Source organism: Jaculus jaculus, chromosome 10 (genome assembly GCF_020740685.1).
Source record: "Jaculus jaculus isolate mJacJac1 chromosome 10, mJacJac1.mat.Y.cur, whole genome shotgun sequence".
NCBI classification, from domain to species: Eukaryota; Metazoa; Chordata; class Mammalia; order Rodentia; family Dipodidae; genus Jaculus; species Jaculus jaculus.
In genome coordinates this window covers 99,890,130-99,907,448 of record NC_059111.1, presented here as the reverse complement: position 1 = coordinate 99,907,448, position 17,319 = coordinate 99,890,130, and the positions used below count along the sequence as shown (strand labels likewise).

General features: G+C 47.3%; 1 protein-coding gene and 1 non-coding gene across 2 annotated transcripts in view; one reads left to right on the top strand and one right to left on the bottom strand.

Moving 5' to 3' along the window:
- Kiaa1549 (KIAA1549 ortholog) overlaps positions 1-17,319 on the top strand; it is a 157,063-nt gene that overhangs the window by 120,339 nt on the left and 19,405 nt on the right. The window contains exons 13-16 of the mRNA XM_045160547.1: positions 2,688-2,893; positions 3,997-4,220; positions 5,276-5,429; positions 13,879-14,196. Coding sequence (XP_045016482.1) covers positions 2,688-2,893; positions 3,997-4,220; positions 5,276-5,429; positions 13,879-14,196 — 902 coding nt within the window. The remainder of the gene's footprint in view (positions 1-2,687; positions 2,894-3,996; positions 4,221-5,275; positions 5,430-13,878; positions 14,197-17,319) is intronic.
- On the bottom strand, positions 13,433-13,503 carry LOC123464257. The gene has a single exon (XR_006639487.1). It is a non-coding gene; the product is annotated as a small nucleolar RNA SNORD81 (small nucleolar RNA).

The window sequence follows — 17,319 nt, the reverse complement described above, 5'->3', positions numbered from 1 at the left end:
GATGATGAAAACCTGTTTCCTTAAAAATGTCCTGTGACAAAGCATTTCAGTAATGTCCTTTTCCTCTGCCATTCTACTTGATTGCCAGGATGGTGTGTGATTCTGTACTGTGTCCCTTTTTGGTATTAAATAGAAGATTTATTTTTTCCTTTCCTCTTAGAATTTTATTTATGTTAATTGACAGGACAAAAATGTATATAGTTATGGTTACAAGGTAATGTTTCTTTTAATATTTAATTTTCATTTATTTATTTGAGAGAGAGAGAGAGACAGAAAGAGGGAGAGAGAGAGCGTGCACATGCCAGGGCCTCTAGCCACTGCAAACAAACTCCAGATGCATGCACTACCAGGTACAGATGGCTTATGTGGATTTTGGGGAGGTGAGCCTGATTCCTTGGGATTCGTAGGCAAGTGCCTTACCTGCTAAGCTATCTCTCTAGCCTCTTAATGTTTTAGTATATGTGTATACTGTGGAATGGTGAAGCCATACTGTTTACCATATGAAATACATAATTATCATTTCTGCGGTGAGAGTACTTTATACCAACTCTCTTGGCTATTTTAAAACATACATGTTATTATTTGTAATTGTCAGATATACAAAGATTTCTCAACTATATAATGTAATCTTTATTAAGTATTTTATTTTTAAAAATATTTATTATTTATTTGACAGAGAGAAAAAGGAAGAGAGAGAGAAAGAGGGAGAAGGAGAGAGAGACAGAGAGAATGAATATGCCAGGCTTGAAGTGAGGCAGATTTTTTAATTACTTCATTTGTAAAAAAACACATAAAAATGAGTCGAATACACAAACAAATTATATATATTTGTTGTTGTTGTTTCATATGTCTTTGCCAGCTCTCAGTCTGTTTTATAGTCAGGAGGAACCCTTTTTCTTCTCTTTTTTGCTTGAGGTTACAAACCTTTGGCTTTTGTTTATAAACAATTTCTACTGTTCTTACCACCTTCTCTTGGCCATTTATTTTAAAGCAGTGTCCAAAAATATATCCCTTTTATCCATTTTACCTGTCCTCTTTGTAGTGGAAACTAATTCCTCCCAGACAGGAAGTTTTTCTTCTCATGTCTTTAGTTTTTCTTTCTACATCAGAAGTGAAAACCAGAAGCGTTCACTACTAACCAGCATCCATCTGTGTATCTGGAGTCCCCTTGTCTTTTGTTTTCTCCAAAAGGCAGTCAGCCCTCCATATTCATGGTTTCTACATTTAACCAACTACAGATGAAAAATGTTTAAGGGGCTGGAGAGATGGCTTAGCGGTTAAGCGCTTGCCTGTGAAGCCTAAGGACCCCGGTTCAAGGCTCGGTTCCCCAGGTCCCATGTTAGCCAGATGCACAAGGGGGCGCACGTGTCTGGAGTTCGTTTGCAGAGGCTGGAAGCCCTGGCGCACCCCTTCTCTCTCTCTCCCTCTATCTGTCTTTCTCTCTGTGTCTGTCGCTCTCAAATAAAATATAATAAAAATAATTAAAAAAAAAAGAAAAATGTTTAAGGACATTACATCTGTACTGTACTGTACATGTGCCAATATCTTGTCGCTATTCATTAAGTATAATAATAACTACTACATGACATTTACATTATGCTAAAAGTTATAAATAATGTAGAGATGATTTCAAGCAGACAGAAGGATGTGCTTAGGTTGTGTGCAGATCAGACACTGTTATCTTACAGAAGAGTCCTGAGCATCAGTTGATGGATCTTGGTGCCTGTAAGGTCCTAAAACCGATCGTCCCACCCCACACAGAGGGAGGACGGCGTGCCATTATCTTCACACCAAGTTAATATGACTTCAGCAGGCTTCTGCCCAGGTGATAGTGGTGGAAGTTCAGAGCTGCTGTAAATTGGTTTCTAAAAATTCTATAAATTGTAGTAACTGAGCAGTTTCATGCCCCCTTTGTCCTTCTCTTTTCCTTCCTAAAGATTGTAACCACAGTTAGCCAGAATGGTGCCATTGGCACACAGCGAACCATAATGATTTCCTCACATCTTTCTTAAGGGTATTTGTAATTAAAAAACATATATATACACATATATATGTTTTATTTATTTATTTGAGAGAGAGGCAGAGAGAGAGAGAGACAGAGTGGGAGATGATGGGCGCGCCAGGACTTTCATCCACTGCAGATGAACTCCAGATGCATGCACCTGTGCATCTGGCTTACGTGGGTCCTGGGGAATTGAACCGAGGTCCCTTGGTTTTGCAGGCAAATGCTTAACCGCTAAGCCATCTCTGCAGCCCAGCATTTGTAATTTTTAATGAACCTGAGACAATTTTTAAAACGGATCATTTTAAGCTGAAATAGAGAAATTTCAAGTATTGTGCCATCAGTGCAGTGATGTACTTTTGTTTAGTTTTTGTCCCAGGATTCGTGAGGGACTCATCCAGAATTTTTAAAAATTTATTTTTAAAGTTTTTATATTTTTATTTATTTATTAGAGACAGAGAGAGGGAGAGAGAAAGAGAGCGAGAGAGAGAATGAGCGCTCCAAGGGCCTCTAGCCACTGCAAACGAACTGCAGATGCATGCGCATCTGGCTTATGTGGGACCTGGAGAATAGAACCTGGGTCCTTAGGCTTCAAAGGCAAGTGCCTTAACCACTAAGCCATCTCTCCAGCCCTCATCCAAAACTTTAGATGACTGTTGTTCATCTTGCTCTCCTCCTGGTCCAGGTCCTCCCCTGCCCAGTTCAGGAAACGAGCAGCATTCCTCTGCCTCCATCTTTGAGCACGTGGACAGGATTTCACGAACCTCAGAGGCCAGCCGTCGGGTCCCCAATAAGATCCAGCTGATCGCCATGCAGCCCATCCCAGCACCCCCGGTGCAGCACCCCGTCCTGGCCGACCGGGTGGCAGAGACCAACAAAATCAACAAAGAGGTATTTGTTGGTATTCAGAAGCATGTTACTTACAAAGCTCACATTCGGCCGGGCGTGGTGGCACACGCCTTTAATCCCAGCACTCGGGTGGCAGAGGTAGGAGGGTTTCCGTGAGTTCGAGGCCACCGTGACACTACATAGTGAATTCCAGGTCAGCCTGGGCTACAGTGAGACCCTACCTCGAAAAACAAGCAAGCAAACAAACAAGCAAAAAAGCTCACATTCGGATTTGGTCAGTGCTTAGAAACAAGCGAAGTTTGCTGACAGTGTCAGTTACTGAAGCCACAAGCTGCTGCAAACATGTTGACTTACAGCATTGTGGGCTAGGCCTGGCACTCAGGAGGCTAAAGCAGGGAGATTTCCCTGGGCTACAGTGCAGGTTCCAAGCCAGCCGAGCTATAGAGTGAGACCCTAGCTTAAAACTCTCCAAAATATAGGGCTGGAGAGATGGCTTAGCGGTTAAAGCGCATGCCTGGGAAGCCTAAGGACCCAGGTTCAGTTCTCCAGGTCTCATGTTTGCCAGATGCACATCATGGCACATGTATCTGGAGTTCATTTGCAGTGCCCAGAGGTCCTGGTGTGCCCATCCTCCCTCTCTCTTTCTCGCCCTCCGTCCCTCTGTCTCAGATAAATAATTAAAACAATTAAAAAAAAACCCAAAAATCCTCTGTAAAATAGAAAAACCAAACAAACAACAAAAAAAAAAACCTATCCCCCCAAAAATCATACATGACTTTTTAAGATCCAGAGACACTGGTCAGGGACAGTGACGATGTACAGATGAGCAGAAGGGAGTGAAGCCCTGAGTAGATGCTCCTCTTGGAAAGCCCTGCTCCTCCCCTTGCTCTTGAGAATTGCACTTAGCCAAGGGCAGCTGGCAGCCCCTAAGCTGGCAATCATTTGTAAGTGGATGGCTGGCACCCTGCCCCTTGGTGCGAGCACTGTCTGTCCCCTGACTCTTTTGAGCCTACAGAGGAAATCAGGAGTGTTGGGGAGGGGGGGCGAGAGGAAGCCGTCCCTAAAAGGCACTATGGAGGAAGTGTCCTAGAAACCTCCCCAAACGCCCCATCTGATTGTCACTGCTCTCCGCCGGCGACCCTCAGATTCAGACCGCCCTGCGGCACAAGTCCGAGATCGAGCACCACCGCAACAAGATCCGGCTGCGTGCCAAGCGTCGCGGCCACTATGAGTTCCCAGTGGTGGATGACCTGTCCTCAGGCGACACCAAGGAGCGACACCGCGTGTACCGCAGGGCGCAGATGCAGATCGACAAGATCCTGGACCCCGCGGCCAGCGTACCCTCTGTGTTCATAGAGCCCAGGAAGAGGTGGGCCGGGGCCCTGGGGACAGCTGGCGGGGGGGGGGGGGCACCCCCTATGGCACAGGACAGAATGGAGACTCTATGTTTGGTAGGGGCCTGTGACGAGATCTGTCCATATTCACATGAAAGTCCCCGAGAATGAGTTAAAAGCTGTGTGTGCTGCAGACTGTTGGCCTCAGGCACTGGGGGAGGAAAGATGGCACCTCCTCTTTATAACATTTTCTCCTTCGGCAAGCCAGGCTCTGTCTTAGCTTTCTTGGCTCTTCCTGTCTTCTCGCTCTCAGGTATTTTCATACCTGGAAAGTTCCGGGGCTGTGTGGCGGGGCCTCGCTCGTAGGACTCCTTCCGCATGAGGCAGATGCTTTTTTCTTTACACACTGCTTTCAATTGTATCCTCCTTTTTTTTTTTTTTTTTTTTTTTTTTTGAGGTAGGGTCTCACTCTAGCTCAGGCTGACCTGGAATTCACTATGGAGTCTCAGGGTGGCCTCGAACTCACGGTGATCCTCCTACCTCTGCCTCCTTAGTGCTGGGATTAAAGGCATGCGCCACCACGCCCGGCTATCCAGACCTGTCTGTCCTTTATTTCTGGAGCAGGCCTTGCCTTCCCCCCCCTCCATTCCAGCTCTTGGAATGGCTGGCCACATAGACAGAACTGAGACCCCAGTAAGTGGTGGCCTCGTCTTCTTCCCCACAGCCACCTGCAGCCACATCTGTTCCTTCACCTGCTGGGCTGACACCTCCCAGCCTCAGATCTGTTCCCCCCTCAAGACCCGTTCAGGTGCCCTGTAGGCGGTGGGTATTAATAGCTCAGTTCGCCCTGTCCCTTTTCTGGCCATCACGACATCACTAAATAGTGTCACAAGGACAGGCTGCTGTTGTCCCCCAAGGTTGGTAAGTCTGGCCCTTAGGACCCAGACGATGGCTGTCATTTTGTCCAAATCTCTGGGGCTTTCCCCGATGTGGCCAGTCACCTGAAAGAAAGCCTTATAGACACTCGGAAAATGAGCCCGTGGCCAGCAAGCTTCTTTCCTGGGAACATAATCACTGTTTCTCCTGACAGCTCGCGAATAAAGCGCTCTCCCAAGCCGCGCCGAAAACACCAGGTGAACGGCTGCCCCGCCGACGCCGAGAAGGACCGGCTCATCACCACCGACAGCGAGGGCACCTACAAGCGGCCCCCCGGCGTGCACAACTCAGCCTACATTGGATGCCCAGTGCGTAATGCGCCCTTCCGCCAGCAGAGCGGGGGCTCTGAGAAGAGGGCCTTGATGGGAGAGGAGAATTTGCAGAGCTGGCTGCTGCCCCTTGGGAGGTGGACGCCAGGGCCAGCTGCCCATGAAGCATACAGGGTGGGGTTGAGCCACTCTAGCAGGAAAACCCAAGTCATGTCAGTAAGGACACTGCCAAATGACATGTTCCCTGTTTCCCTGCCTGTATACAAGCGCTCTAGGGCTTCAGCATGCTCCTTTTTATTTATTTATTTATTTATTTATTTATTTATTTATTTATTTATTTGAGAGCAGCAGACACAGAGAGAAAGACAGATACAGGGAGAGAGAGAGAGAATGGCGCACCAGGGCTTCCAGCCTCTGCAAACGAACTCCAGACGCGTGCGCCCCCTTGTGCATCTGGCTAACGTGGGACCTGGGGAACCGAGCCTCGAACCGGGGTCCTTAGGCTTCACAGGCAAGCGCTTAACCGCTAAGCCATCTCTCCAGCCCAATGCTCCTTTTTTTTTTTCAACTTTTTTTTATTGACAACTTCCATAATTACATACAATAAATCATAATTCTCTCCCCTCCCCCACTTCCCCTTCACAAATCCACTCTCCATCATATCCCCTCCCTCTCTCCACTAGTCTCTCTTTTATTTTGATGTCAGCATCTTTTCCTCCTATTATGAAGGTCTTGTGAAGGTAGTGCTAGGCACTGGGAGGTCAGGGGTATCGAGGCCAGTTTCTGTCTGAATGATTGCATCGTAAGCAGTCCTCCCCTTCCTTCGGCTCTTTCATTCCTCCCGCCACCTCTTCCGCAATGGACCCTGAGCCTTGGAAGGTGTGTTGGAGATGTTTCGGTGCTGAGCACTCCTCTGTCACTTCTTAGCACTGTGGTGACTTTTGGGTCATCCCAGTGGTCTCCACCATCTGAAAAGAGAAGCTTCTCTAGCCAAAAGTGAGAGTAGCAATAATATATGGGTATAAACATTAAGTGTACTGTTTATAGGGCAGTTTGGTGAGTATAAAGCGTGGTCCTTTTTGAGGCTAATAGGAAGAGACACAATAGCCAGTTTCCTCTCTTTGGTTTGATAGTTGTTGGGTATTTTGGGGTATTCCCTGTTTTGTGCCCCCACAGTGCTAAGAAGATAGTGTACTTGTTTAGCTCAGTATCCTTTCAACAAAATGCTGGAGACGAGGTCTGCTTTGGAAGTCAGATGTTCTGAATTTTGGAATGCTTGCAGACTTTGCTGGTTGAACACCCTCAGTCTGAACATCCAAAATTTGAAATCTTCCAAAAATCCCCAAATGAACATCATGTCAGAGCTCAAGAAGTTTAGGGTTTTGGGAACATTTCAGATTAGGGTTGTTCAACCTTTATAATTATTATTTATTTATTTATTTTTGGTTTTTTGAGGTAGGGTCTCACTCTAGCTCAGGCTGACCTGGAATTCACTATATCATCTCAGGGTGGCCTCGAACTCATGGTGATCCTCCTACCTCAGCCTCCTGAGTGCTGGGATTAAAGGCATGTGCTACCATGCCTGGTTAGATTTTTTTTTTTTTTTTTTTAATGGGAGAAAGAGTTCAGTGGAAATCCAGAAACATAGCGAATTTCTTTTTTCAAACAGAAAGGGGCTCAGACAGGGGGGCCTGAAGTGCTGAAGACAGACATTGACACCATCATGACACCTACACAGAGGCCCTATTGAGGGTGACAGAAAACCAGCCTCCTCCCCCCCTCAAGGGGCTAATGGAAGAAGACACATAGATGCCTGCCACAGAGAGGGGGGCCGCCAGATGCAACCCCAGGGACACTCACCCTGCCCCTGCACAAAGCCCCTTCCTCCCGGAGCAGTCTCACAGAGCCACACTGGTCAGGGAGGCCAGCAGAACCTCTCCTCGGGGGAAGACTCCCCGCTGCCCAGGACCTTCACAGAGCTGGTCTGCAGCCATCACTGCTTATTGGGCTTTCTAAGTTTCTTTTTCCTCCTTTTACAATTAATTATATACGTAACTTACATTAAAAAGCACTCAGTATGTTTACACAGACTTGCCGTTGCAGTCAGGTTTGCATTGCTGGCAGAGAACACCTGACCAAGAGCAGCTTCTGGGAAAAAAAAGGGGGGTGGTTATTTTGGCTTACAGACTTGAGGGGAAGCTCCATGATGGTAGGGGGAAACGATGGCATGAGCAGAGGGTGGACATCACCTCTTGGCCGACATCAGGTGGACAACAGCAACAGGAGAGTGTGCCCAACACTGGCAAGAGGAAGCTGGCTTTGATACCCATAAGCCCGCTCCCAACAATACACTGCCTCCAGGAGGCATTAATTCCCAAGTCTCCACCGGCCGGGGATCTAGCCTTCAGAACACCTAAGTTTCTGGGGGACACCTGAATCAACCCCCCACACCTGCCAAACACTGGACCGACGTGGGGCAGGAGTATAAGAAGCAGGCTTCGCTTTGGGAACCTACCGTGCTTTGCTAGTTCGGAAGACTGACCACGACCTTCGTAAGCTGGTCACGAAGGCGGCTGTGCTTCTGCACCTAGAGGGTCCGCACTTTAGATCCCGCACCCCTCAGTGGAAGGAAGGGCTGAGCCATGCCTGTCGCTCGCTCTCTGCGTGCCCTGCTCCTTGGACGGAGCAACCATCACTGGCTCTTCCCACAGTAGGTGGTGCTCTTGGGCTGCTGTGCCATTTGGGGGAAGCTTGAGGGCAAGCATTGGTGGTGGTTAGCTTGATCTAGGGAGAGCTGGCCCCGTCATCCCGAGATAGCCATCAGGGGCTTTTGTCTGTCTGAAGCAGGGACTTCCTGACGTGTGGAATTAGTAATAAAAGAGGCAGGTGACTTCCCTCTCCCCTTTTCCAAAAGCCAGCCAGGACCCATCCTCTCTGCAGGAGAGCTTTTTTTCCAGCCCTTCTGAGCTCCATCCTCCAGGGCTTGTGGGGAGTCACCTGTCTTTTCCCTCCCAGTGTTCCTTCACTTCTGTTGATGACCCAATGGCAGACTTCTTTCATGGTGGTCGGGACCCTCCAACTTAATGTTTTGTGTGTGATGGCCTTGCTATATTATCTAGGCTATCCTCAAGCTCCTGGGCTGGAGTAGTCCTCCTGCCTCAGCCTCCTGAGTGGCTAGGACCCTCTTCCATTGGTTTCTTCTCTCTCTCTTTCTCTCCATTGTTTTCTCTCTTTTTCTCTTCGCAGAAGGTGCAGAGGCTCCTGTGGGCAGGTGGGAAGAACATTTGGTGGGGCCGCCACTTCAGGACAGCTTGTCTCTGTGGCTTCTTTTCAAAGAGTCCCTACAGATAATCTTAGCCCAAATGAGCTTGCTTTTGACTTTGTCTTCCTGAAAATTCGGAGATGTATACTTTCAAAAATAATTCCTGCAGGGCGCTAGTGGTATAGTGAGCATAGCTGCTTCCAAAAGCAATTCCTCTCTGGGGCTGGGAAGATGGCCTAGTGGTTTTTGTTTGCAAAGCCTGCCAACTCGGGTTCAATTCCCTAGCACCCACGTAAGCTGGATGCACAAAATCGCACAAGCATCCGGAAATAGCAAGACTGGCGCGCGCGCGCGCACACACGTCTGCATACTAATTAACGCATAAAATTTTAAAAAATAGGGCTGGAGAGATGGCTTAGTGGTTAAGGCATTTGCCTGCAAAGCCAAAGGATCCCAGTTTGATTCTCCAGGACCCATGTAAGCCATATGCGCAAGAGGGTGCATGTGTCTGGAGTTCTTCTGCAGTGGCTGGAGGCCCTGATGCGCCCATTCTCTCTCAAATAAAAATTAAAAAATAATGCTTTTCTTAGCTGGAATTTCATCTTCAAGAGAATGCATGTACTGTATGGTTTTAAATTAGTGTGCTTTTCTTTCCAAATATCTCCTTGAAGGCTCTCTTCTCCTCAAAGCGGAGAAATATTTCTCAGCTCCTCGTCAGCTGTCACCACTTGATAGTTCAGGCTTGGTAGACTACAGCCCTCGGGCGACATCCAGCCAGCTGCTGTTTCATAAACACAGTGAAGTTTTTGCCACACCCACTTGCTTCATGCTAGCTTTGGCTGTTTATGCAGAGTTGAGAAGTTGTGGCAGAGGCTGTATGACTTGCAGCGTAAAATATGTGCTGTCTGGCTCTTGACTGAAAAGGTATTTTTGGAGCCAGCCATGGTGGTGCCTGTTTATAGTCCCAGCTACTTGGGAGGTGGACGCTGGAGGGAATTTGGAGCCAGAATGGGCAACACAGTGAGACCTTGATTTCTTAAAAAAGTGAAAAACAAACGAAAAAAAACCAAAAACAAACCTGTTGCTCCTACATGTCATTTGTAACCTAGACTGGATACTTCGGAAAATGAGAGGGATGGCTGTTTATGATTAAATTGAGGCAGCAGACAAAACCAAGGTGGACCTGGACAAACCAGGATGTAGGCTCATTCTCTTGGAATCACTCCCTGAGGTTTACAAACTGGGAGCTGAGAAGTAATGAGCTTTGATATCTGAAGGTAAAGAGCTTCATGCGTGTGTCTGAAGAATGAGAGACGAGCGTGCTTCTGCTGTGGATGGCGTCCTCCCGGCATCTCAGCTGGGACGGCCTGCAAGAGAGGCTCTCAAAGCAGCATGGGGGCTTCATGAGGACCACAAGACTCCCGAGGCTCCTCGCAGCCCCAACAATATATACATGTAGTTAACTGTTGCCGGGAGAGAGACTTTTCTCTGGTGCTGTAGCTGCTTTGGAGAAACCCTTCACCCCAAGAATATTTTCGCAGATCCTCTTAACTTTTCTCCCCTCGAGAACAGCTGGGTGCTACACTGATGGCCAGTTCTCCTCTTTGGTTCCTCCAGAAAGCCAGTGATAAGGAGGGTGTGAGTGTGGTTCTTCAAGCACCCACAGGAAAGGAGCATCCTGACAGTGTCAGTTATGTCAGGCACCAGTGGCCCCTTTGGAAGGCTACTTAAAATCCCAGAAGACAGGTGTCCCTAGAACTTTCATGGAGATATGGTGGTTTGGGAAAAACAGACTAACAAGACCAGGCATGTAAGGCACACAAGATTAGTAAGGCCGCCCATGGAACCTTCTGGAAAGAAACGCACCTGCTTATCTTCAAGGCGCAGGAGTTCTCAACAGTAGTTGGCTGGTTTCTGGGAGTCTAAGAACTGGGTCAGCCAAGAGAACCCACAAGTCCCGAGTGTTCCTGTGAAGTGTTCAGAGTTTTAAAATATTGGCTGTCTGATTTTTGAAGACATTGCAGGCCAAGCAAAACATGTCTGTGGGGTGTTTGTGGATTTGCAGTTTGGTTTTCTTTCTGGAGTGACTTAGTAGTCTCTTTCATGCGGGTGTGAATCATCACTGACCTACCCTGACAGACTTAGGTCACTCGGAGGTGGTTCCAGACAGCTGGCCAAGACGAAGGATGCGTCTCTGGATGGTTTTCTTTGTAATGGATTCTGACTCAGACATGGAAATGTCTTCCTTAGCTTCACAAAGGTGATTGAGCCAGTGGAGCTGGTGTGGGCCAGCAAGTGGAAGGAAGGCGTGAGTCCCTCGCCCCTCAGGCAGAACCTGTTCTTTCCAGGTTGCCAGCTCTGGTAGCCATTATATTTGCACTTACAGACACTAAAAAGGACCCTGTGTTAGTTTTCTGTCACTATGACAAAATGCCTGAGCTCATCAGCTTTCAACTCACAGCTCACAGCTTTTGAGGTTCCAGTCTGTGATCACCTGGCCCCTTTGCTTTATATCCCCATGTTGGAAACATGGTGAGGCGAAGGTGCTCACTTCATAGATAGGAAACAAAAGAAAAGGGGGCAGCTTATTTTCCACAGTCCTCTTCCAGGCCGAAACCAACCTCCTGCCCGGCTCTGTCTCTTAAACATTCCACCACCTCCAGCAGCTCCACACGGGACCAAGCCTTGAACACGTGGGCCTTTGAGGCAAGACATCCAAAATCCAAACCGTAGCAGACTGTTCTGTTGGTTGCCATTTTGTTCTTTATAATTTACCCGGTATAAATTATGACCGCGTTTGCTCATAGCTCCCTGTCAGGACGTAAGCTTTTCTTAAAGGCAGGTGGATGACACACACCTAGATGCAAGCTTTCAGAACGCGGATGCACTTGTGAGTTCCAGGGCAGATGCGGCTTGATAGGGAGCTGAGTCTCAGAAAGGAAAAGAAAATTTCTTTAAAAAAAAAAATTTTTTTTTTTAATTAACAACTTCCATGATTGTAAACCATATCCCATGGTAATGCCCTCCCTTCCCCCACTTTTCCCTTTGAAACTCCATTCTCCATCATATCCGAACCCCCCCCCCCATCAGTCTCTCTTTTATTTTGATGTCATGATTGGAAAAGAAAATTTCTGAACCTATCAACATTTTGGCAAAGAGGAAGACAAAAGGAACAAGAACAAAACAGGAAGGAATGGGGCCAGGGAGAGGGAATGAAAGAGGATAACCCGATGGGAACATGACCAAATTATAGTATGTGCATATATTAACGTTCCCAGTGAAATTTTAAAACGCAAATCAAAAAGAAAAGGAAAATTTAAAAACAAAAATACTTAATTGTTGCTTATATTTTTGTCCTTAAACAGTGGGTATAGAGTATTAAGTCTCTTTTAATGACCAAGTTATCTAAAAATTCCTCTGTTTTAAAGACAAAGGAATAATTTCCACTATTTACTATCATAATGTAGTTGTTGTTGTAACAGAAATTAGAGTTGTTTATACATCTATGTGGCTTCTCTTTTTGTATGTTTGCTTGCTTTTTTAAACTATTGTTTTATTTATTTGCAAGAAGAGAGAGAATATGAATGTGTGCGCCAGGGTCTCTAGCCACTGCCAATGAACTGCAGATGCATGCACCACTTTGTGCATTTGGCTTTACGTGGGTACTAGGGAATTGAACCAGGGTCATTGGGCTTTGCAGGCAAACGCCATAACTGCTTTGTCATCTCTCCAGTCCCCTGCTTGCTATTTTGAGTTAGGATCTCCCTCTAGACTGACCTGGAACTCACTCTAGCTCAGGATGGCCTCAAACACACAGCAATCCTCCTACCTCAGCCTCCCAAGTGCTGAGATTAAAGATGTGTGCCTCCATGGCCGGCCCACCTACGTGGAGTTAATGTGGTGATTTGAGCCTCTGCCAGAGCTATTTTTCATGCTCTTAGTAGTCTGTACTTTTAGGTTTCTATATCTATGCTAGGTTGGTAGGTTTTTGAGTATATAAACTGTGAAACATGATTTTTGGCTGCTTACGCTTTTAGTAAAAATGTATACTTCCGGGTACATTTCTATACAGTACATTTAGATATATTTCACATGATTTAGATTTTGTGAAAAAACAGTTGTTGGATATTCCCATTTTTCTCTAACTCAGCCTTTGTCTGCCATAAAATGTAATGCATATTCTATAATTATTTCTATTTTTTGTGTAAGAAACTTTTATTTTTATTTATGATCAGTTTTGTTTACTTAATATTTTATTTATTTGAGAGAGAGAGGCAGGGAGAGAGAAAGCAAAAGAAAGAACAGGGCTGGAGGGATGCCTTACTGGTTAAGGCCTTTGCCTGCAAAGTCAAAGGACTCAGGTTTGATTCTCCAGGACCCACGTTAGCCAGGTGCACAAGGGGACGCACGTGTCTGGAGTTTGTCTGCAGTGGCTGGAGGCCCTGGTGCGCCCATTCTGTCACTCTCTTTCTCTGTTGAATAAATAAAAACAAAATATTTTTTTAAGAACAGAAAGAACAGGCATGCTAGGGTGTCTAGTCACTGCAAATGAACTCGAGATGCATGCGCCACTTTGTACATCTGGCTTATGTGGGTGCTGGGGAATCAAACCTTGATCCTTAAGCTTTGCAGGCAAGCGCCTTAACTGCTAAGCCATCTCTCCAGCCCCAATTTTGTTTATTTAATTTTCTATCCCAGAGCCTCTCTCCAGCTGTCTGCGACAAAGACAGCGCTGTCAGTCACATAGACAGATCTCAGCGTACATGGTGCTTGGAAAACACAGACTATCAGATCTTTCATTGTTATCAAGTGATCAGTGAGAGAGGTCAAGTGGGGTGATCATCCTGTGTGGCAGTTGTTTCTCAAGTTTTTTTTTTGTTTTTATTTATTTATTTGAGAGTGACAGACAGAGAAAGAGGCAGAGAGAGAGAGAGAATGGGCGCGCCAGGGCCTCCAGCCACTGCAAACAAAGTCCAGACGCGGGCGCCCCCTTGTGCATCTGGCTAACGTGGGTCCTGGGGAATTGAGCCTTGAACTGGGGTCCGTAGGCTTCACAGGCAAGCGCTTAACCACTAAGCCATCTCTCCAGCCCTGTTTCTCAGTTTTTATGACAACTCTTTCCTGCATGTGAGGACATTTTGTAAATTCTGCTTTGGCCCTGGAGTTTGGTTTCAGGGTCTCCACAGAAGCTCCTGTCTCATTCTTCCCCTTGTATTCCCACCACAGTCAGATCCTGACCTTCCCGCCGATGTGCAGACGCCGTCCTCTGCTGAGCTGGGCAGGTATCCAGGCCTGCCCTTCCCATCCTCTCAGTACATCCCACCCCAGCCATCCATTGAGGAGGCACGTCAGACCATGCACTCCCTCCTGGACGATGCCTTTGCCCTCGTGGCCCCCAGCAGCCAGCCCACCAATGCCATGGGTGCAGGGCCCGGGGTCCCGGCTGCCCTGCCCATGAACAGCACCCCTTCCCGGGAAGAAAGGCGAGCCACACAGTGGGCGTCCTTCTACAGCCCAGCCCAGACAGCCAACAACCCTTGCAGCGTAAGTACTGGCCTCCCAGCAGTCAATGCTGGGCAAGATGTTGGAGGTTTTTGTTTTGATTTGTTTGTGTTTGTGTATGTGTATGCATGTTCAAGTGTATGTAGGTGTGTGTGTGTGTGTGTGTGTGTGTGTGTGTTTGGGGGGGGTGCAGAGGATACCTCAGGTACTGTTGCTCATGGGCCACGCCCCTCTTTTGAGACGCGGTCTCTCACTGGCTTGGAGCTCACCAAGTAGGTTAGACTGGTTGACCAGCGAACCTCAGAGATCCGCTTGTCTCTACCTCCCCCGTGCTGGGAATAAATGCACACACCATCATACCTGGCTTTTCCACATGGATTCTTGGGCTGGAACTCAGGTCCTCATGCTTGCAAAGCAAACACTCAGCTGACTTAGCTGTCTCCCCAGTCTTAGAGTTTTGTTGCTTACCTTGCAGGTTCCCTGCAAAACTCTGACAGCATTTGATGAGAGTTAAACTTGGTTGGTAGATCTTAGTTTGTACCTTTTATTATTTAATTTTTTTTGAGGTAGGGTCTTGCTCTAGCTCGGGCTAACCTGGAACTCACTATCATTTCCAAGGTGGCCTTGAACTCATGGCGATCCTCCTACCTCTGCCTCCTGGGTGCTGGAATTAAAGGCTTGTTCCACCATTCCCAGCCTCTATTACTTAATTAAAAAAAAAGTTTTCTTTTTTTATTAGTTATGTACATAGTATGTATACACCCATGTTGGTACCATTGTTAGCCTCCTCTCTGTCTTCCCCCCTCTGCAGGGACCCTCCTTGTTGGGGAATGTGGGTCATGCATTATGGGGTTAGCCATCAGTTATGGGGAAGAGGCAATGTCTCTGTGCATAATGCCCCAACATGTGGCTCTAACAATCTTTCTGTCCCCCTCTTCCATAAACTTTTCTGAGCCATGTTGGGTTCATTTTAGGTCTACTTCAGTGATGAGGTCTTGGGAGCCTCTGTGTCTCTGGATCTCTAGTTTGGTAGGAGCTGAGTGTTCTCTGTGTCTGTCTCCTTCACCCTGGTACCAGGTTCACTAAGAAAGCAGCACTCTTGCTCATTTCCCCAATTATTCTATAATTTCAGCTGGGGCCCTGGTGAGGTGTGATGGGCTGATTCTCTCCTCAGGTTCTGCATCCATCTGAAAAAGAAGCAAATTTTGCAATGGAGAGTGAAGTCAGCACCAGATAAATGGGATAACCATTATTATCTTAGAGAGAATTTAATAGGTGTAGGCCCTCTTTTAGCCCATAGTTGGTGGGAGCTTGATAATGGAGAGCAGGCTCTTTTTTTTTTTTTAATTTAAACTTTATCTTAGAGACAGAGAGACTATGAATTGGTGCGCCAGGGCCTCAGCCACTGCAATTGAACTCCAGACGCTAGCACCACCTAGTGGGCATGTGCGACCTTGTGCTTATCTCACGTTTGTGCGTCTGGCTTACGTGGGATCTAGAGTTGAACATGGGTTCTTAGGCAAGTGGGATTACATGAGATTATAAAGCTTCTGCAGAGCAAAAGAAACAACCTTCAGGGTGAAGAAGTAGCCTGCCAAATATGAGAAAATAATTTACCAACTGTATATCAGGCATAGGATGAATACATAGAACCTATAATGAACTCCAAAAGTTAAAAACAGGGCTGGTGAGATGGCTCAGTAGTTAAAGGTGCTTGCTTACCAAGCCTGCCAGCCCAGGTTCAGCTCCTCAGACCCACGTAAAGCCAGATGCACAGAGTAGCACATGTCTGGAGTCCATTTGTGGAGGCTGTTATATGTCCATTGGACCTCAGTGCAAAAACGTCCTGCCAAAACTTTGCATGTTTACATTAGGGTCCTCTGGAGAAGCCGAACCAGCCAGGTGTCTGTATATGGATCACGTGGTGTTGGTGAGCTAAAGACCCAGGAAGCTGATGGTGTAGTTCCAAGAGCCGAGAGCCTGGTTCTAGTCTGCCTTGAAAGCCTGGCACCATGAGGTGAAGGCTTAGAGGAGGGTGGACATCCCAGCTCACACAGTAGGCGGAGGAAGCGTGGATGGCTCCAGTAGCCCTTGGCTTTCTTGCTCTATTCAGGCCCTGTGGATGGGATGGTGCCCACCCACGTTGGAGAGGCTCTCTGCTTGGCTTGGCCCACTCGTTCAAACGCTGATCTCTCTTGGAAGCACCTCACTTGACGTACCAGAAATAGTGTTTAATCAGCTTTCTGGGCAGGCTGTGTTTCAGTCAAAATGGTACATCAGGGCTGGAGAAATGGCTTAGCAGTTAAGGCATTTGCCTGTGAAGCCTAAGGACCCAGGTTCAATGCCGTAGTACCCACATAAGCCAGATGCACAAGGCGGCACATGTGTCAGGAGTTTGCAGTGGCTAGAGGCCCTGGCACACCCATTCTCTCTCTAAATAATAAGTAAATAAAAGAAAGTCTACTTAAATAAAATGATACACTAAAATTAATCAGCACAGCATGCTTTTAACCATGAAATTAGTTCTACCTGACCAGCAGGGAGTGGACAGTAGAGGTGGTGAGATGTGAGGCAGGAGTGGGAGTCATCGGATTCCTCCTGGATGGAGAGGGTAACTGAGCAAGCCTTTGTAGCAGGTTCGACCCATTGTAGACCAGAGGATGGTTATCAGTGTCAACGCAGAGCCTGGAGGTAGTTAGGAAGCTGGAGGTAACACTTGGTGAGCCAGCTGATGGCTCCAACTGATGGGAATGGAGTAGAGAGAAAGGGTCAACAAGGCTTTGCCTGTTTGATTGCTGGTGGCACCGTGCCAGCATGGAAAAGGGTTTAATCGAACTGGGCAGGGCGTGCCATGGACCCCGAGGACCAGCGGAGGATGAAAGAATGAGTACAGCTAAAACCAAGCTGTGGCTTGCTTGGTGGCCAGAAGCTAACGAACCACCCAGTGGACGGCTTCTGTTGTCCTGGAAGAGAAAGTAGGGTCATCTGTTGAGAATGGGGGTGGGGGAGTGGGGAGCCGTGGCAGGCAGGGGGAGGGGGGAGAGTACAGGTGTGGCGGCCCGGTTGTGGAGAAAGAGAAATTAGAAACGGATGATTTCTTCGTGCGGAGGTCCCCGTTGAGATCGTGAAATGACAGCGGCGCACGTTCACGTTCTCCAGTTCTGT